The sequence below is a fragment of the Phoca vitulina genome, unplaced genomic scaffold (genome assembly GCF_004348235.1).
Source record: "Phoca vitulina isolate PV1807 unplaced genomic scaffold, GSC_HSeal_1.0 scaffold49, whole genome shotgun sequence".
Taxonomy (NCBI): Eukaryota; Metazoa; Chordata; class Mammalia; order Carnivora; family Phocidae; genus Phoca; species Phoca vitulina.
The window spans coordinates 9,009,760-9,031,751 of NW_022589752.1; the positions used below are offsets into that span (position 1 = coordinate 9,009,760).

The following is a 21,992-nucleotide window of genomic DNA, read 5'->3' on the forward strand; positions in this document are numbered from 1 at the left end:
TTAAATTGGGGATAATGGTTCCCACTTCCCAAGAGTGGTCATTAGGACTAGAGAGAATGCACATACCATACTCAGAAGAATGGCTGGCACGTGGTCTCAAGAACTATTAACTCTTACTCTTTTAAACATGTTTATTGTAGGGTTTCGTTGATACCATATATAGGGAATTTCATGCAGTTTTCCTTTATTGAAGAATGTGTAGCGTAGAACTACTGAGGCAAGAAAGAGTAGTACCTAGAGGCTTATTGGGTGCATGCATTTTTCGGAGCAGATCCAGTCTTGTGGCAAGCTGGGCACAGAACGCTGTGCGAGGTCAAGCAACTTCAGTGCAGACTGTCCTGAGGGGTAATAAGGTTATTTGGTGACAGTGTGAGGTAAACCAGGCCAAGCTGGCGAGGGGAAGGGAGGGGAGGCGGAAGGGGTGGGGGTCGGGGGGAGCGCTCGCCTTGGGGCGCGTCTGGCAGGCTTTGGAAGCACAGCGTTGGTTTGGGTGCAGGAGGCTGGGAAGGAGGCTGCGAGCCCAGGGGGCGAGAAGGATGCGCGGGCCCCGAGCGCGTTAGTTACTGTTTGCTTTTCTCTGGGAAAGGCGCCTTTTCCAGGCAGTTCCGGAGCTCTCGCTCCCGTCTCAGAGGCAGAGCAGGGGCGGCCCCGCCACTCCGGGGGGCCGCGACGTCCACGGGCCAAAGTCCTGGGAGGAACTCCCGCCCGGGGCGAGCCGGGCAGGGCGGAGGTTCCCCCAGCGCGCGTCCCGCCGCCTCCGCCTCGGCCTCCGGCCCGCGCCTCACCCCCCCCCGCCCCCCCGGTGCAGCCCGCGGCGGCGGCCCCGCGCGCCCGGCGGGAGGCGCCTCGGGATGTTTCCGTCGGTTCCTTCCCTCCCCCCGCGCTGACTCCATCCGCCTCCCCGCCCCCTGCTCGGAGCCGGGGCCAGGCGCGAAGGGAGGGAGCGGGCCCGAGACTGCATCATTCCGCACCGGCTGCAGCACAGCCAGAGGGAGCAGGTGGAGCGAGCGAGCGAGCGAGACGCGAGCCGGGGCGCGCCAGGCCCCGGGGAGACTGCAGTGACGCTGCCCGGGAGACATGGCGGCCGGGCGCCTCTGAATAAGCAGAATCCGGAGCCCCTCGTCGTCCCCGGCCGCCGCAGCCCAGGCCATGCCGCACGGCTGCTGACCCAGAGGACACTTGCGGCAGCGGCTGCCGCCTCGCCCCTGATCCTCTCCCTGCGTTCTCCATGTTGCGTTTCTCCTCAATTTCTCCGGCAGTGTAGCCGCTGCCGCCGGAGGAGCAGTCGGGGCATCGTTCTGCTCATTCATCCAGCCACACTTTTCTTTTCCATTTTTACCCTTCCCTCCCCACCTCGTTCCCCCTTCCCCCGCCTGCTTTGCATCCGTCTCCCCACCCCGACACCCCGCTCCTGCCTCCATCCACCGGGGCTATGGCCGCAGAAGAGGTATTGCAGACTGTGGACCATTATAAGACTGAGATAGAGAGGCTGACCAAGGAGCTCACAGAGACGACCCACGAGAAGATCCAGGCTGCCGAGTACGGGCTGGTGGTCCTGGAGGAGAAGCTGACCCTCAAACAGCAGTATGACGAGCTGGAGGCTGAGTACGACAGCCTCAAACAGGAGCTGGAGCAGCTGAAAGAGGTGAGTTGCCTGTCACCTCATCCCTCCTCGGCCCCCGTCCCCCCACCCCCGCCGCCCACTCATCATTTGTAAAGTCGGAAAGGATGCGATTGAAAGGAATGTTTCTTCGTCTTAGAGTCCTTTGTTGATAAGAGAAGATTGAAAGAGTCCATTGTTTTCCCCCCAAGAGAAAAATTGCCCAGGAAATGAATGTATAAGCTGGAATTTGAGAGGCAGTGGCTGTTTAGGCTGTGGGGGAGGGAGATTCAGAAGTCTTTAAGTCTCAGCACTCTAAGGCGGCATTCAGCTCGGTTGGAATGTGTAAATCCAACTTCTCAAAACTGCTGTTATTTCAAACCCAGGTTCCAGCGACAATCCCATAATCCACAAAGGCGATGAGTAGATTTGTGCTGAGGGACCCACAATTTCAGGATGTAGGATTTTTGGTACCTCTCAGCCTTCTGAATGTAACCACTCCTTGGTGCGAGAGGGAACTGTTATTAGAACTCTCCGCCAATCCCATCTGACAAAGTCTGGGCAGTCTTCGTTCTCCTTGGCTTTAGTTATTCTTGTCATCGGGCTGCCTGAGAAAAACAACTCTGCTGGGTGATCCCACTGCCTCGATTTCACCTCTGAGTGAGGCAGAGCCATGCCCAAGTCATATAAGGTCACCCTGACCAGGGAAAATTTAACTCCCCTACACATAGTCTGAATGGTATGTATCAAGTACAAGGGTAGCCGTCCATATCAAATGAGGCTCTTCTGTTTGAAATGACTGTGTTTGTAAAACCAGAGTATCACAAATGGGCCATGTTATAACACTGGTCCTCTTTAGTCTTTCGGTATTTGGCTTCTCTTAAACACTGGCTAATGTTTGGAAGAAAATCATGGATATGCTTTGATTTCCTATCAAGCACTCATAAGAATATACATACTGTTGAAGGAACTCAGTTTATTTTACCTGATTCCTGAAGCACTATGGGTAACAAGTCACTGATTATAAATTTAAGTGTACACACTGCTTTTCTTTGTGGCAAGTCTTTATTTTTAGGTGCATATTGGCTTTTAAGTGTTAATTCTAAATTTGGTATATATTATCAAAAACGTTTTTCTTACTCAGTGTTTTGGAGGGTGTCTGTTTTATGTTGCTACAGTTAAAAAACATGATTTATGACCTATCTAATCAATTTGTCTTCTAATCTAGTACACAATATGGTAAACACACTTTCAGGTATGTCTTATTTTTATTCTGATGCCTGACTGCTAACAAATAAACATATGGTAAAAACCCCAACTAAAAATCTGATTTTCATGTATCAGGCTGTAAATTCTGAGTTCATGTTTTTCTTACCATGTACATGTCTTTTCTTAACAACAGCTGGACTCACTGGTATTTTCCAACTTAGGTTAGGTCAGATATGTTTAAATTCAGTGATGTTAAACCTTGTGAAGTCAGGAAACAAGATAGTGATTGTAATTCTCAGGGATGTTTTGATGTTTAAACCTGTCAACACTGCTTTGCCAATGTGAGGAAGTGCAAGCTAGGCAGCGGTAAGCCATCACCTCCTTGATAAAGGAGGTAGACTTAATTTAATGAAATGGAGTATTACTGTTAACTGATCTTCCTGCTTGATTTAAACAACCTTTCTAGGGGTATTTCTGTGTCATTTGCACTTACCCTGTATAGTAAACCATAATGCAATTGTCTTTTGCCTTTACCAGACCATGAGCTCTTAAGGAAAGGAATCTGTCTTAATTTACTTTGCATCCAAAGCCTTTAACACAAAGCCTATCACATTGTAAGTGTATAATAAATATTTTATTAAAGAATAAATTTATACTGGAAGAAGGGGCACATTTATCAAACATTCACTAGTCAATATTGGTTAGTGTCAGAGAAAGACTAAGAAAATTAGGAAGTATAGGAAGTGACTGGTATTGAAACACTACTTATATTACTGTCATCAACAATAATGGGAAAAATGAGAAAAAAACGTTTTGTGAGAATAGTACAACTCGTAATTTCTTAATACAGAATAATGCAAATAGCAGTTATAAATTTTTTTCTTTAAAAATTTGAGGCATATTTTGTTCTATATAGCAGGAGGTTAATAAAAAATTTATCAGGATTATTTTTACCAAATGATACTCATTTACATATGTATTTTGAGTTGCACTTAGCATAAATTAATTCCGTTTTTTATTCTGAATGAACTGTCTTAAGCAATTACATAAAAATGTATTTAAGAGTAATAAAATAATCATTATATTTGATCGTTTGATAGTGTGACCTGATATTTTTATTCTTTAAATGTATACTTTACTCGGGAGTATTATTTAAATGCGCTAAATCAGTCTCAATAATATTTCCTGTTTGAAAAGGAAATCCAGAATAATTGGGCAAACTGAGATATCCCAATGATGATATCATACAGAAGCCATTTTTGAAAGACATGTTTTATGAGTGCTCTGATTTTTAAAAGGGAAGTTTTGTTCATTTGCAGGTACATATAGTAAACAATGTTGCATTTTATCTACAAAGCCAAGTATAAAATCTTTGACTTATTTTTAGGCTCTTTCAACAAATATGATTCATTAAAAGTAATTGGTCCATCATCCTAATCTTCTCCTTTTAATTATCTTTGGGGAGCTGGACAAAGCAACATGTCTGGTAAAAGACTTGACCATGGTTTTATGATTTCACAAGTAATGCATGCTTTTCAGTGACCTGAGGGGCACCCATGCCCAGTTATATTCAGGTCCTGGCTGATTGTATGTTTGGGATGTGTGTAAATCAGCACTGTGAATGTCACTTAGGCCAAAGTAGTGTTTGAGGAAGAGTCATAGTTCCAAAATAATTTTAAAACTAAAAATATACATACATTAAAAAAAAACTCCTAGAATTTAAATTTGTTTTTGTTGTGTTTGTTTTGTTTTTTACTTAAAAATTATTTGAAATTTAAAAAGTAGTAAAGTTGAAAAAGATCCCCATAGAAAGGAATGATTCAGCATTCTTGGTAGCATTGTAGAAAACATATCCATGTGACTTTAGAAAAGTTTTGCAGCTAGGTTACGGTAGACTATGTACTAAGAATCTTCAACTTTTTTTTTTTTTGCTTATATTCTTAACACTGACGCCAAGGATAGACACCATTTGCTAAAGAAGCACTTTGTGGACAATGAACAGCTTATCTTCCTGGAGCCAATTTTCTGTTTTTTCAGGGCTCTGGTTAAATCATTCAAGGAATAAACATTGAACTTACACATTTTTTAGAGACTGTCACATTGGGGACCTGATGAAAGCCATTTAATTATTTGGATTCAACTTTAAACAGAAATTTTTCTCTTCATATGCTTGGAAAGATTGTTAGGTTTGTATATGCTAAATCATGAAATCATAGTGGGGGGAGGGAGCCCCCAGATTTCGTTTCCAATCCAGGAATAAACATAGAGGATGTTAATAATTTATTTACCTAGCTAGTATTTTCTCTCTCACTGTTTTGAAAGAGAAATGTTTATATTATCATATTTATTACCAAATTAATTAAGTCATCTATAATATATCAACATATGCTTTTGGAAAGTATTGCAAAGTATTTACAAACAACCTCAACAAACAAACACAATCACTTTCAGTCTTTTTTTTTTTTTTTTTTTTGACCCAGTTGCTCTAACCTGCACCATTCCTTCTTTTTATTTCAACTCAAAATTTCATCTCTGGAAAAGTTATTGCTCCGATATCATTTAACAAGATGTTGTATCTTTCATCACATTCATTATGTTTGCGTGAACATGTACAGTAACCATGGTTTGATGATTTTTTTTCAGATTTTCATGCTTATGAATATTCTGCTATATCATCCCCTTCAATACACTTATACTTGATGGATATTGCATTCTAAATTTGAAAATATGATAACTATTGCATGTTGAAATATATAATAAAGTCTTTCTCACACGTAGTGTTGTACCTGTAAGTATGGCTTTGAAGGAGAGGAAGGCATGAAGAGATGCAGTCTTACTATTAAATAATTCATTATGCTAGAGAAGACATGTGAAGTCAAGCGGCAGGAGATGATATTGGGAAAGTGGCAGTAGCCGCATTTTGCCTTGGGGATAGGGGAACCATTAAAAGGAAACGAAAAGAAACACTTAGTAACACTGTGTTTGGTGCCTTACATCTTATTTAATCTTCAGAGTAATTCAGAAACTTACTGCTCATTTTTACAGATAAGAAAATAATAAAAATAATAAAGCACTTAATTCTGTACAAAGCTCCATTTAGGGCTAGGCATTTTGCATACCTTATCTCTCATTCTTATAAGAATCCTTTTATAAGGTAGATATTACTTGAATTATGCAGAAGAGGAAAATAGGTCTTAGGTTAAGGATTCTTCTCAAGGCTGCAAAACTAAGTGGTAGAACCTGGTTTAGGAAGAAGCCCATTTTCTAATCACTGCACCATACTACCTGAGAGGGTGAAACACTTCAGTCACAAGTATGGTTTAGAAAGTCCCAGTGTTGGTTATAGAGAGTGGATTGGAGCTGTGCAGGGGCAGTAGGGATGATGAGGGGGGGGTCAAACCTATTAGCTGTTTAGAAGGTGTAGGGTGGAACATGATACTGGGTCTGGATGTGGAAAGTAAGGAAAAGAGTAGAGTTGAGAATTTTCTCGGATGTGTAGAAGGTGGCTCCATTCACGAAGGAAGGAAGATGCTATGGGGAAGAGCCCTTTTAGAGGGTCAGGTTGATGGGCCAGGTTATATGAGTCATTTTAAGTCATGTTTTCTTTGAAGGGAGGCATAAGTTGAATGAGAAATTCAAATACTCAACCCTCAATTTAATAAAACAAATGAATAATTTGTGCATTTTGTTGTAATTTTATTCAAACCTAATCTCCAGAACATAGAAGATATGAACAACTCAACAATGTTTTCAGCATTTAGTTTGATTGCATTTTGAATTAGGAGATGTGCAAATTAATAAACAATGGGCAAAGAAGCTGGGCTGGAAGGACCCAGAGGTCAGCGTAAGTGGAAAACTGGCCCTTCCTGACCTCCTAGGTTAGAGAGGCCTGGGAGAAAGAGCACACACCTCTTGCTGACAGATAACTTGAAATTGCATTAGTGCTTTTAATTTAAATTTTTTTCTTTCTTTTTTTGGTCATAATAGTTTGATTGCTTTTATAAAAATGATGATTCTATAATTATAATTTATGGCCACAATCCAAGTTAGATAAAATCATATGCAAATTAGTTGTTTCTCCTTTCTCTCCCGATTCTGTCTGTATTCTTATACTTTGGTATACTTCTATACGTGTTTGAAATGTTTAAACATATGAATCCATTGACATGGTTTTTTGTTTTTCCTGTTCTTTTATTTTTATAAAAATGGGGTCATGTTATACATATTACTCTGCCACCTGGTGTTTTTCATTTAATACTATATCCTTTTAAAATGCAGATATTCCTAGGGTGCCTGGGTGGCTCGGTTGGTTAAGCGTCAGACTCTTGGTTTCTGCTCAGGTAATGATCTCAGGATCCTGGGATGGAGCCCTGTGTCAGGCTCCACGCTCAGTGTGGAGTCTGCTTGTCCCTCTCCCTCCCCTTTTGCCCTTCTGCCCTCCCTCTCTAAAAATAAATAAATAAAATCTTAAAAAATTTTTTAAAAATGCGGATATTTCTAGAACAGGACTAACTTTTTTTTTTTTTTAAGATTTTATTTACTTATTTGAGAGAGAGAGAGAGTGCATGAGCAAGCGAGCATGAGTGGGGTGGGGGGGGGGGATGGGGGAAAGGGGCAGAGGGAGAAGCAGACTTCCCACTGAGCAGGGAGCCCCACACAGGGCTCAGTCCCAGGACCCTGAGATCATGACCTGAGCTGAAGGCAGATGCTTAACTCACTAAGCCACCCAGGTGCCCTGCAGGGCTTCTTTTTTAAGGCACTGGTATTTCAAGTGTGAAGAAAATGGGACTGAGTAGAGAAGAAAACCAGAGAATCTCAGGGAGTGTGGGTGACCCTGGGGGCTTGGAGGGAGCAGGTGGCCTTATGTGATAATACCGAGGAAAAAATGGAAAGTTTTGTGGGTGAATTAGCAGCAATTTTGATTCTTGTCTTCTTGGCTGGTGATGGGGCTACATATATCAGCATAATAAGTGGCTAGATTCCATGGCTGGTGAGAACTGGTCCAGCAGTGTGGCCACATCCTGTCCATACTGGGTCTTGGTGAGAAGCCAAGATGATTCAGGCAGTTGAGCCTCATTATTTTATTCCATCTTTGCCCTTGGTAGTTGAGTTTTGATATAGCTGGTTAGGGTTTTATACAGAATCTCAGATTCAGCATGTTACGTAGGCAATGGGGATCAGTGGCTATAAGACAGGAAATTGTTTGGCAAAGTGTTCTTCCTTAAAACAATGAAAAGGAATATAAGAGTGGCAATTGATACCTTTTCTTCTAGGATTTAATTATTTGTCTATAAAATTAAGGGGTTGGGATAGGTAATTTCTATGATTTTTTTTAGCTCTAAATTTCTGTGATGCTCTGTTTTAGAGTTACCTAGTCTACTTATTTTATCTACTTGTCCTTTACATTTCAAATTAATTCTATTTTTTTTTTTTTACAAAATATAGAATAATCTTGTTCAATTACCATAATTTTTACTTAGCCTTCAGGGATGTGCATCAACTGTTTTCTGTCTTTTCCCTCCTATCTATTTCTACTCTGGTCACTCACCTCCAGCCAGGATAATCTACCTGTTTTCACACTTGTATTCTGTCCCTTGATAGTTTGTTTGTTTATTTATTTATTTATAACAATTCATTGTTCTCTTTTCCTTTGAGCACCTGGCCCAAATTTATTTCCCTTCTGGATTCACTTTACTTCTTTAATCATACCTATATTGTTGTAGAACTGACTCATTGAGTTTGTTTCGTTGACATATTTGTACTACAGAGCAGAACAAGGCCCACTGGGTCCATGGGAGCCAGATTTTGAGTCAAAATCAAGAACTAACAAGTATAGGTGTCCAATAATGGAACAAGGCAGATTTCTTTAGGAAGTAGTGAGTTCCCTGTCACCAAAAAAATTTAAGGAAAGGCTAGCCAACCACATGCTAGTAATACTGTCTGGAAGGTTCATACTTAGAAAGGAGTTTATATAGAATGATCTCTAGGGGTGCCTGGGTGGCTCAGTCATTTAGCGTCTGCCTTTGGCTCAGGTCATGATCCCAGGGTCCTGGGATCGAGCCCCACATCGGGCTCCTTGCTCAGCAGGAAGCCTGCTTCTCCCTCTCCCACTCCCCCTGCTTGTGTTCCCTCTCTAGCTGTCTCTCTCTCTCTGTCAAATAAGTAAATAAAATCTTAAAAAAAAAAAAAAAAGAATGATCTCTAAAGTTTTCCCCACCGCAATCTGAGTTTTTTGATTTTATCATTTCATGTGTTCCAAGTAATTTCATATTGTTTGTGTTTTTTTATACTCCCTTCCCCACCACTAGATCACAGTGTTTCCAATATGGTTACATTTTTCTGTTTTAATGTTTAGCATTTTGCAGTATTTATGACTTTTGAATATTTGGAATGTTTTCAAAGTATATCAAAAGTTTATCTTAATTTTGATTATGTTTTGCTTGATTTTCAGAAGAAAACTGATGCATAATAAGGAATTTAAGATGACTACCTCTGTAAATTTGGGGAAGTTTCCATGAAACTGTACAGTTTGAAGCTATATGGTTAACACTGAGGGGGTCTATAGCCTCCAGAATATTTGTGTTCATACACACACACACACACATATACACAATGATATATTTTGTCTTTTACTCTTAATTCAATATTTTATAATTGGCACTGTCAACTATTTACATTATATAGCAATCTGAGTTTGGGTTTTGCTTTAGATTGCCCATGCCTCTTGTTCTGTTTCATTTATCCATTCACATGTTTGTATTGAGTAGCTACTATGTTGGGCACTGTGCCACTTGCTGAAAATAGAGTGTTGAGCAAGACAGACAAGATGGAGCTGCCTGAGTGGAGCTGATGTTTCAGACCTAGGAGATCATCAGCAAGCACACATGCACTTAGGATGTGAGGGATGCCATGAGTGGAGAGGTGGAGACTGGTTGGGAAAAGTGTGATCAGGAAGCCCTCTCCGGAGGTGACATTTGAGCCCAGACCTGAATGATGAGTCACATGGAGATTGGGGGAAGTGAATTTTGGGAAGAGGTACAAGTACAAAGATCTTGGAACTCTGTAGTTGTTAGGAGAAATGATGGGTCACCCTGCCCCGTAAAAATAGCCATTCATATTTGAAAAATGACCATCTATAAAGTACTATATTACCTTTAGAGTTTTTGGATGAGATTTTGGGTCTCAGCATAGGAAGTGTTTAAAGCAAAGCTTAAATACCCACCCTGGGATCTTCTTTTAGAAGAGCTGAGTCAGAATCAGTGACTTTCTATACAGACTACTCATTAGGGTCACCTGAGTGATTTACAAAAACGCTGCTGCCTTGACCCCACTCCAGGATAGTTCAGAGTCATTGGGGGTGGAGCCGGGACTTTATTATGTTAACCCTTCTTCCCTCATAGGTAGAGCTGGGGCTGAGAACCTCTCTTAGAAACTTCCAACTCTAGGAGTAAATGACTCCACAGGAATAGAAGTGTTTTTTGTTTTTCTTAAAAGATTTATTTGTTATTTATTTTTGGTGGGGAAGGGCAGAGGGAGAGGAGAGAGAGAGAATCCTAAACAGACTACATGCCCAGCGTGGAGCCCAATGCGGGGCCAATTTCATGATCCTAAGATCATAGCCTGAGCTGAAATCAAGAGTCGGATGCTTAACCAACTGAGCCCCTCAGGTGCCTCAGGAATAGAAGTGTTTTGGAGAGAAAAGCTGGGAAGTTATGAGCTAATATGGAAACCTTAACTGCACTGTCTTTTTACTTCTCCATTATCTAGAAATTAAAATGCTGTAAAGCCTTTCAGAAAACCAACAAATATCATCAAAAACTTGACTGCATTAGACGGAGATGTATGTTAAATGAGACTGTGTTTATTTTTATATCCTCCAGGGTTGTTTAAAGTTTCTTTTGAAAGTTGTCTCCTGTGTTGAATCTGTTTTGTGGCTTTACTCTGTTTGCAGTAGCTTATGCAAACTTTACAAGTTTATAAATAGGATATTAAAAAAGAATTGCTTTGATACATTGATCATTAACTTCTGGGGTTATTTTCAATTGCTCTTTGGTTATACATGCTTACTGTTTTCAAACAGTATTTTATGGAGAAAAAGCACTCTTCTAAAATGTAATATTTAACTGCTGTGTTTCTATCTTTAAATTTAGAATTGAAAATAAGAAACCTGTTTACATTTATGGGAAGTACACAATAACAGCGATTTCCTTAAGAATGTTTTGTTGCAGTTTGGCGTGGGTCTGTAATGGAAGGTTCAGAATGATGGGTCTTTGTTTTTCTCTTGCATACTGCAGACTAATGTGGATTCAAATGCCACTGCTGAAGAGCCCTTACCCATCAATTTTTGAAATTGAAAGAGGTTTATATTATAACATGGATGTGCGTTGTTGATAAGCCTTACTGATTGCCATTCTCTAGAAGGTTTTAGGGGTTTTTTTTTTTTTTTTTTTAAGTTGACCTCAGTGTGAGGTAAGACTGTACATGACTTCTTTGGTTGAGCTGAAGATACTATCATCTTGCACATTATCTCCTTGGCATATACAACCCTTTTTCCCCTTTAAATCACAATCTGGCTTGCTTTCTGCTAATGCTGGTATGTGTGCAGAGCTTTTAAACTCAAAACCTCAAGTAAATATAATTAGGAAGGAAAAGCAACCATTAGAGAGGCAGAAGGAAGGGGATATATTGCACTTGAAAACCAATTCTAAATATCTTTTAAATTGTTGGCTCTTTGAATTATTTTTAAAAAATTGATACAGGTTCTTAAGTAGTGTTGGTAATTCAGAATTAACTATGGTTTAATGATTTGAACAAGAAGATCCTCTTTTAGTTAATATTTTAAAATATATTTTTTAAACATTTTATTTATTTATTTGACAGAGATAGAGACAGTGAGAGAGGGAACACAAGCAGGGGGAATGGGGGAGGGAGAAGCAGGCTTCCCGCTGAGCAGGGAGTCCAATGCGGGGCTCCATCCCAGAACCCTGGGATCATAACCTGAGCCCAAGGCAGATGCTTAATGACTAAGCCACCCAGGTGCCCCAATATTTTAAAATAATTTAAAGAACGCTTTCCTAAGAGAGTCCTCAGGTCATCTGTCTTAATCACTGTAATTATTTCCAATCAAGTTATATGTGCTTGTTTTTCATTTCAGCAAAATAAATAATATACCTTGCAGGTCACTTGAAGTGTTTGGGATAATATGAGCTATTATTTGCTAGAATTGAGACCAGGATCTCAAAGCCACAATTACATTTTTAGACAGTGGTCACAGTAAGACAGTTCAGGAAAAGACAGTGAAAAGAACTCTCTACCCATGAGGTTTTTGTCATTGATCCGTTCCAAGTGAAAAAAAAAAATTGTTTTAGAGATTTATTTATATATTTCAGAGAGAGCAAGTGAGTGAGAGAGAGAGAGAGACAGTGCAAGGAGGGTGTGCAGAGGGAGAGGGGAAGCAGACTCCCTGCTGAGTGCTGAGCCCAACATGGGGCTCCATGTCCTGACAGAGAGATCATGACCTGAGCTGAAACCAAGAGTTTGATGCTTAACACACTGAGCCACCCAGGTTACTATTTTCAATAGTGTGGTCAGAGAAAGGCTCCTAGAAAGGGATGGCAAGGAGGCCATCTGGCTGTCTGGGACTGAATGAGGGGGTGAAAAGTAAATGAGCGCAGAGAGAATGGGGGTTAAGTGATGAAGCAGCTTTTAGGTTGTAACCAGGACTTTGCCTTTTGGTCTGAGTAAGATGGGGAAACTTGTGGAGGATTTTGAGCAAAGGAGTCACATGTTGTACACTCTTTTTTCCCCTAGTGAGATACCTGTGCATACATTCAAGCAAGACTTAACTTCTTTCCAGGAAAAGGAGTTTAAATTAAACTGGTAGCTCACGAGATACGATGCATTCTTTTTTTTTTTTTAACTCTCTCCCCATAGCAAGTATTTAATAGATGTTTATGGTATTGCATTGATTTAGGCTAGAAAAGAAAGATGAAGTTATTAAGATAACCAGTTATTTTATTTTATTTTTTAAAAATATATTTTTATTTAAGTAACCTCTATACCCAATGTGGCAAACTCACGACCCCAAGATCAAGAGTCACATGCTGTACAAACTGAGTCAGCCAGATGCCACAGATAGCCAGTTATTTTGAAAAGAGGTTGCATTACACCACTTGTTTTAAAAATAACCATTTTTTGGGCGCCTGGGTGGCTCAGTTGGTTAAGCGACTGTCTTCGGCTCAGGTCATGATCCTGGAGTCCCGGGATAGAGTCCCACATCGGGCTCCCTGCTCAGCAGGGAGTCTGCTTCTCCCTCTGACCCTCCTCATGCTCTCTGTCTCTCATTCTCTCTCTCGCAAATAAATAAAATCTTAAAAAAAAAATAAAAAAAAATAAAAATAACCATTTTTTGATTAAATCAGTTTACTAAAAAGATGCTGTGTTGACTTTTCCAGTTTTTTTGTACCTGAATCTTTAACTTTCTTTTATTCTCTCTTATTCTGGACTGTCTGAGCCATCCAGTAGATCCTACTCTAAGGTGACATAAAAGACATTGGAATAAGGATTCTGTGCTATCATTGATATTCTGGTTTCTGAGGGACTGGAATGGATGCTAGTCATTATTTCATTCATTTATGTATCAAATTTTTTTATTGAAGTGTAGTTGACATACAATATTGTACAGTTTCAGGTACACAACATAGTGATTCAACATTTATATACTTTATGATGTAATCATCATGATAAATCTGGCTACTGTCTGTTACCATACCATGAAGTTGTTACATATTTTTATGTGCATTCTATACTGTACATTGTATCCTCATGTCTTGTTTATTTTATAGCTGGAAGTTTTTACTGTATTAAATATTTAGAGAGCATCAGTTATATGCTAAGCATTATGCTTGTTATACAAAAATGAGGAAGATATGGTCTTTATTTTTAAGTTAGTTATTACTGTTGGTGGCAACAGACATGAACAAAGGTGATTATGTATTTTATTGGAAAGATCATGGGCTTTTGAGTCAGAATGAACTGTATTTGAATCTGTTTAGTAGCTGTGTGATCTTAGGCTGATACTTAAAACTCTATGAACCTCACTCTTCTCTTCTGTAAAATAGAGGAAGATAATAACTATGGGCATTAAAGAAAAATCCATGTGAAGCATTAATAGACTCTATTAAATTTACACTTCAGTAAACACCTGATAATTGATGGATGTGGTGGTAATAAGAATAATAAAATAATAAAACCAATAATGTATTGGCTGTGCTTGATAGGACATGGAAGTGGAAGGCAGCAAAGTTATCTTTAAAAAATCAGAGAAAAAAAAAACAGAGAAAACTTCCTGATCAAGACAACTGTGAGTGGGCATTGAAGAAAAAGTAGGATCTTCCAGGCAGCTGAGAAGGCAGAGTCGTTCAAGAAGAGGGAAACAGCCTGTGAAGGAGGGAAGATTGGAGGGATTGTTGCTTGTGAGCAGCTGTGTGGTTGCAGCTGAAATGAGATAAGAGGTGGGAGGTGAGCCTGGAGAGATGGTTTGGGGCCAGATGGTGAAAGGTCTTGTAAGGAGGTTGTCAGTCTCCACCAGCAAAGGCCTCGGTATAGCTGACTCTAATGTCTGCCATGGGAAGGCTTTACCAGTGAGAGCAGGCCCAGTGACACTGGAGGAAGGTGCCTCTAACGAATTAGGGGTCTGGAAATATCTGCTATTCCTCTGGGCTCTGTTTGGTTTGTTTTAGCGTTTGCTTTAGCCTCATGGCTTTTTGTGAATTTCTCTGAGAGTGGCAGCTTCCCAGTCTTCCCGCCTTTGTGACCAGGTTGCCTAATTGCCCATTAGTTTGGGTCTTCATTGCCCACTGTCCTTTCATGACGTTGGGCTGGTGCTGTTCCTTCTGGTCCTCACCCCCCATCGGATTCCTGACTCTCAGCTCTGAGAGCCTCTAATGCCCTGTGGTCTTGACTTAGATTCGAACTTGTTGATCAAGCCTTTGGCTATGTTAAGCTCTGTCCATATTAGACTTGAATATTCTCTGCCATTGGCTTTGCTAATTAAGATTAATTGCCATTTTCCTCCTCTCTCTTGTCTTTTCTCTCAGTTGCCATTGATTCGGGTTCAACCTTCCTTTTGCTTCTCCTCTGGGAGAGTCTCTCTTATGGCTTCAGGACAGGAGGAGGTCACTTATGAGAATGCGAAGGAGCTTCAGCTTTATTCTAATGCCATGGGACAAGCGTCGAAAACTTCAAAACTTCAAAGCAGGAAAATAATATAATTAGCTTTCTGTTTTAAAACCATTATTTTTGGCTTTTGATTCTGGCAGGACAGTGGTCTAGGACCTCTGACTAACTCTTATGCTGGAAACAATTAAAAATGCTGGATAAAATATAACACTATCCCTTAAAAATGCACAAATGAATTGGCTACTTCGGATTCTCAGAGGCTAAAACTGAATTAAAGCAGAAACCCTTAGAACTAAATAGTGCATCGAAGCTCACTTTTGCCTTGAGTGCATTTGCTGAAATCAGGTAAAAATGAGCGTTGTTTCTATGGGCCACTTAGGGTAGAGGAAATAGGAGAGACAAAACCTAGGATCCTCCTAAGTTTGGGCTCCAAAGAACTCCACCCTCAGTATAAGGGAGAATTGGACATACTGTCCTCTACCTCCCGCAGCTGACTACAGGAAGAATCGGGTCTCTCTCCTCAGGCTTCATACCCCCTACCACTGGCTTTCACCAAAGATTGCAGACTATTCACACAGTGAATGTGTGTGGAGGGGATGAAATCCAAAAAACCTTAAGGTCTTAAAGTCAGAATTTAGTTTAGAGTGATTCCAGGCTGGTCATGCCTGCAGACATCTGTCAGAAGTAAATGCAGACCTGCTTTGAAGAAATCTACTGCTGTGGTGGCCTAGAAAGAATCAACACAGGTAATATTCTAAAAACTAGGAACCCATGGTAAAAAAAAAAAAAAAAATTGCAAACTATGCAAGGAACAAGGCACCATTGGCTCCACATCCTTGTCATTACTTTGTATTGTTAAACTTCAGGATATTTGCCTCACTGGTGGATGTGAAGTGTGTCTCATTGTACCTTTAGTTTGCATTTTTGGGACTGTTAACGAGGTTAAGCATTAACCTTAAATGTTTACAGGCATTTATGTTTCCTCTTCATTGAAATGGTTTTTTGTGTGTCTTTTGCCCATTTTTCTATTGGGGTTGTTTATATTTTTCTTACTGATTTGTAGGAGTGTATCTGTATTCTGTAGACTAAGCCTTCTTAGTTATATGTGTTAGAAATCTCTTCCTGGTTTGTGGCTTGTCTTTTGATTCTTTCTGGGGTGTCCTTTGATGAAGAGAACTTCATAATTTTAATTTGGTTCATTTATCACGCCTTTATAGATACTGTGTTTTGACTCTTGTTTAAGAAATCCTTCCTTACTATGAGGTCATAAAAATATTCACCTAGGGGTGCCTGGGTGGCTCAGTCAGTTAAATGCCCACCTTTGGCCCAGGTCATGATCTCAGGGTCCTGGGATCAAGTCCCGCATCGGGCTCCCTGCTCAGCGGGGAGACTGCTTCTCCCTCTGCCTGCCGCTCCCCCTGCTTGTGTTCCCTCTCTCTCTCTCTGTGTCAAATAAATAAATAAAATCTTAAAAATATATATATATATATTCACCTACATTGTTTTCTGAATATATTATGGTTTGCCTTTTATGTTTAAAACTTTCATTCTTCCTGGAGTTGATCTATGTGTTCAATGTGAGATAGAAATCTAATTTAATTTTTTTCCCATAATTTTTCCCTAAAATTGGATAGCCACTTATCTCAACACCAGCAGTTATTGAACAGTCCTTTCCTCCACTAATCTTCAAAGTCTTGCTTTGTCATAAATCAAGTTTCTATATAGGATAGGTCTGTTTCTGGACTATTCTGTTCCACTGGCTATTGGTTTATGCAATATGCAAATATCACATTGTCTTACTGTAATGGTTTTATAATAACATTCCTTTTTTAAAAAAGATTTTATTTATTTATTTGAAAGAGAGAGAGAGAGAGCACAAGCAGGGGAAGCTGCAAGCAGAGGGAGAGGGAGAAGCAGGCTCCCCGCTGAGCAGGGAGCCCAATGTGGGGTTTGATCCCAGGACCCTGAGATCATGACCTGAGCTGAAGGCAGACGCTTAACCGACTAAGCCACTCAGGTATCCCTATAATAACATTCTTGATAGATGGTGGAATATTCCTTACTATTTTTCTCTTCTTTAGGACCCATTGGTTTCAGGAGTCATCTTCTTTGCTCTCATTGACTCTGCTTTGATAGGCTTTCAACATTTACAGGGAAGCAGCAAGTGAATGAGGGCAGAGCATACTGTTTATTTCTGTGTCCCCAGTAAGTGTTAAGGAAAAGGATGTCAAGTGTTTGGTTGTGGTTGTCATAGACTTTGCATACATTTTTATAAGCAAAGCAGACAAGCTCCAATGTAGGAACTTAATTGTCTAATTAGATGTTATTGGAAACCCTAATGGGATCTGTGCTCTAATTCTTAAGTTGCTTTGGAGAAAAATATTATTTAAGGGCTTTTCATAAAGTATTAAAAAAAACAAGTTCTCATCTCAAAACTATATTTGTTTTGGCTTTTGAGCAAGCACATGCGTATTTCTAACTTAAGCATCTGGAATATTTTATTACCCGTAGCTCTGTAAAAATTCTCCCTTTAGTTATTTTCTTCTTATGACAGTTGTTGGAAAAATAAATTTGTTGATTAATTCCCAATTCACTGGTCTATTTACATATAAATAACATCAGAATATCATAAAATTTATTTATTTATTTATTTATTTATTTATTTATTTATTTTTAATTTATTTGACAGAGAGATAGCACAGGTAGGCAGAGCGGCAGGCAGAGGGAAAGGGAGAAGCAGGCTCTCTGCTGAGCAGGGAGCCCGATGCGGGGCTCGATCCCAGGACCCTGGGATCATGACCTGGGCCGAAGGCAGCCTCTTAACTGACTGAGCCACCCAGGCGCCCCAGAATATCATAAAATTTAAAACTTTTATGGAAAAGGCTCAGATGAAATATTACCTAATCAGGAATTAACTTATTTTTTATCATTTTACATTATTTCACTTTTAGTATTATGAAAATTGTAATTGTTCCTCTTCTTACTTTAAAAAAATTTAGAATATTATTTGTGCTCAGATAGTTTTAAGCCAATAATTTTCCCTTATGGTTATATTTATGTAATTAAAGCTTTTCAAGTCAAATATTTGAGAATACATTTTCAAGTCAAAATACTTGAGTTTTTTTGCCCTTCATAATATTAACCATATGGAGAGGAAAATTTCAACAGTGCAGCATCACATGGAAACTTCCTCTTTAACATTAAAAAATAAGACTTCTCTAGTCCCTTTTCTCTATCCTTATACTTTTCTTTCTTGTCTTCATTTATCCCCTCTCTCCATTAACTTTACACTAGAATTTTGAGGATTTAATGGATTGTTAAAGAATGAACTCTAATTAGGAGAAAATTCCTGAGAACATTTATTAAATGTCAGTGTGGGGGAAATATTCCTAAGCAAGATATGAAACTTGCAATCAAAAGGCAGGACTGACACATTTGGTTACATAGAAATTTTTAAAAATTTTTAAAAAATTAAAAAAAATATGATAGATACCATAAACAAAAGTCAAGAAGAAGCAACAGACTGGAAAAATAATGCAGCATGGATGACTTACAAAGACTGTTATCCCTAAAGTACAGCTCCTACAGGTTGACTGAAAACAATAATAGAGTAGAAAAAAAGGGCAAAGACTAAATAGACAAACAGAGGAGGATTTGCAAATAATAACATCTGAAAAGATGCACAATCTTAGTAGTCAGTGAATGCAAATAAATAATAGTTTTTACTTTTTCATCAACTTACAAAAAGTGAAAATATTGATAATATGCAGTGTTGGAAAGTGTGTGGAAGTGTGAGCATTCTTTATTATTTTTTTTAATTTAATTTTATTTATTTGAGAGAGAGAGACAGTTAGTGAAAGACAGCACGAACGGGGAGAAGAGGGAGAAGCAGGCTTCCAGCCAGCACCCCGGGATCATGACCCAGGCCGAAGGCAGACGCTCAACTGACTGAGCCACCCAGGCACCCCAGTGTGAGCATTCTTATACGTTGCTTCTTGGAGAGTGAATTGCTGTGAGTTTTGAGAATGGCATCTGGTAGCCTATATTATGATATGAAATGCACACAGTACTTGGGCCCAACAATCTCACACAAATCATAGGTCATTGTATACTAGACCCCCAATATCACTCATCAAAGAAAAGCACTTAGCATTTAGTATCTAATCTAGACTCTGTCCAAGTATAAGTCATATATGAGTGGAACATGAAAGGAATCAAATTATACTTTCTTCTTTAACAAACTTCCATATGTTGAAATAAATAATGCTTTTATACATTTCATAAATTCATATTATAAAATCTAAATGTAATCCTACATATCCCCACTTATCCCTTCTCCGTTAGCCCATTTCAGAGACCTGGTTTGAAACTTTAGAATTAGCACTCTCAAAGTGTGTTTGAAAAATAATTTTTTAACATTGTATTATTTTTCAGCTCTTCTTGGTCTTGAAAATATGTTTTGTGAGCATTTTTGACAAAAGGTAATTCTCATTCTCTCCTCTGGTGGATTCAGGAGTTGCTCCAGTCAAAGTAAAGGGGACTACCGTCACCTGTGTTTACTTTTGCTCTTGGAAGCACTTCTACCCTTGCTGTACTGACCATGTTAGCCAGAAGAAGTGACACATTTATGGTGAGGTTTACAGAAATATGGTGCTTTCACATTCTCTGAAAGAGTTAAGTGGTGACTCAGAACATTTAAAATTTACCGTTACCTCTCTGTGCTGTGGAATGATGGGTAGTGACACTGTACATCAAAATCAAGTTTTATTCTTTCCTAATCCTAAATAAGAAAAGTTATTATAGGTATTTATTAATCTCACAGATGATTATTGAGCAACTGCTCTATCCCAGGCCTTGTTAGGTGCTGGGGGTACAAATTCCTTGAAGGGGTTGACACACCAGTGGGGGAGAAAAGCAATAAAAGAGTAAGCAAATAAATAAAAAATTTTGGCATAGTGATGTGTGCTAAAAAGTAAATAAAGCAGGGTAAAAAAATAATAACACTGGCAGGGATGCTGGTAGGGGAGGCTATTTTAAAAATGAGGGCTGGTCCATGTTCAAAGGAGATGACATCCCAAGTGGAGAGAAAGAGCAAGCCAGGAAAGATTTCACAGTGTCCTGGGCTGAAAGTAACTGCAAATGCAAAGACCCTGAGGTGGGACCGAGCTTGGTGTTTGTGAAAATGGCACGGGTATTCCTGGCATGTGGGTACTGTGATCCTTCATAGTGTAGAACAACTTCGTTGTGGGGCAGTGGGTTCTTTGGTGCGATGTTTCATATCCCTGGCCCACTGCCTACTAAGTGCCAGTGGTGCCCCCCTCCCAAGTCATTGTGATTACAAAAGTGCGCTCACTGTACACCATGGTGACTAGAGTTAACAGTCCTGTATTGCATATTTGAAACTTGGTAAGAGAGTAGATCTTAAAAGTTCTCATCACAAGAAAAATTATAACTATGTGCAGTGATGGATGTTAACTAAATTTATTGTGGTAATCATTTTGCAGTATATACATATACCAGCTCATTGTGTTGTACACCTAAAACGAATACATTGTTATTTGTCAGTTGTATCTCCATTTAAAGAATGAATAAATAAAAAGAAAAGAAACACAAAACAAGAAACATTCTCACACATTTTGAACACTGCTTCTCCCCCTGCAGGGTGCCAGTCCTGCCCCCCAACTGAGAATCTCTGAAAGCTGGAGCGAGGGAGTTGGGGGTGGGGATGTTAGAAAGGAGGATAGAGAGGTGGACAGCAACCAGGTCCTTGAGCCCTGGCAAGAAATCTGCATTTTATTTTAAGCATAATGGGCAGCCACTGGAGTGATGTGATCTGATGAATGTTTTAAAAAGATCACTCTGGCTCTTCGCCTTACAGACTGTGGACAGAATGAGATAGATAAGTGAGGAGGGCTGTGACTCCGGTTCCCGTATTAGATGGTGCTGGCTTGGACTGGGGAGAATCTCCTTGGGGGAGGGGATGATCTAATGCCGGATGCTGAAGGATTCGCTAATTAATTGAATGTGAGAGCAAAAGAAAGAGAAATTAGGATGGCTCCTGGTTTGGGGGTTTCTTAAAATAAGAAGTTAAGAAGAATATAAAGAAATCATATGATAAGGAGATAGGAAAATGAAGGAATAGGATAACATTTCACAATTCAATTTAGGAGATGAAATACTCCATATTTATTTGAATTTTCAAATTCTTATGGACCCCAGTTTTGATGTTCTTTTTATTTTAATTTAATTTTTTAAAAGATTTTAGTTATTTATTTGACAGAGAGAGAGAGAGCACAAGCAGGGGGAGTGGCAGGCAGAGGGAGAGGGAGAAGCAGGCTCTCTGCAGGCTCAATACCAGGACCCTGAGATCATTACCTGAGCCGAAAGCAGACAGATACTTAAACAACTGAGCCACCCAGGTGCCCCAATGTTCTTTTTTTTTTTTTTTTTTTTTTAAGGATTTATGTATCTGAGAGACAGAGAACGGACGTGAACACACATGCATGGGGGAGTGGGGGAGAGGGAGAGAAAGTCTTAAGCAGACTCCGCGCTGAGCGCAGAGCCCCACCAGGGCTCAATCTCACGACCCTGAAATCATGACCTGGGCCAAAACAAGAGTTGGGCGCTTAACAGACTGTGCCACCCAGGCACCACCCAATTTTGATGTTCTGTTTAAAAAAGAATTTTATTATTTATTTTTTTAAGATTTTATTTACTTATTTGACAGAGACACAGCAAGAGCAGGAACACAAGCAGGGGGAGTGGGAGAGGGAGAAGCAGGCTTCCCACAGAGCAGGGAGCCCGACGAAGGGCTCGATCACAGGACTCTGGGACTATGACCTGAGCTGAAGGCAGACGCTTAATGACTGAGCCACCCAGGCACCCCTAAAAAAGAATTTTATTTTTTTTTTAAAGATTTCATTTATTTATTTGACAGAGAGATAGAGAGCACAAGTAGGCAGAGTGGTAGACAGAGGGAGAGGGAGAAGCAGGCTCTCCGCCG

The 21,992-nt window shown here is 39.8% G+C and overlaps 1 protein-coding gene across 7 annotated transcripts in view; it reads left to right on the top strand.

Annotated features, from left to right (window-relative positions):
- The first annotated feature begins 833 nt into the window (after positions 1-833).
- BICD1 (BICD cargo adaptor 1) overlaps positions 834-21,992 on the top strand; it is a 213,259-nt gene continuing 192,100 nt past the window's right edge. For 5 of the 7 annotated variants that reach the window (XR_004302720.1, XM_032432771.1, XM_032432775.1 and 2 more), the window contains exon 1: positions 836-1,645. Coding sequence is in view for 6 of the 7 variants with exons in the window: in XM_032432771.1 (XP_032288662.1) it covers positions 1,433-1,645 (213 nt within the window). In the remaining variant the exon portion in view is untranslated. Of the gene's footprint in view, positions 1,646-21,992 lie in introns of all 7 variants that reach the window. The other 2 variants (XM_032432769.1, XM_032432770.1) reach the window with 1 other exon arrangement.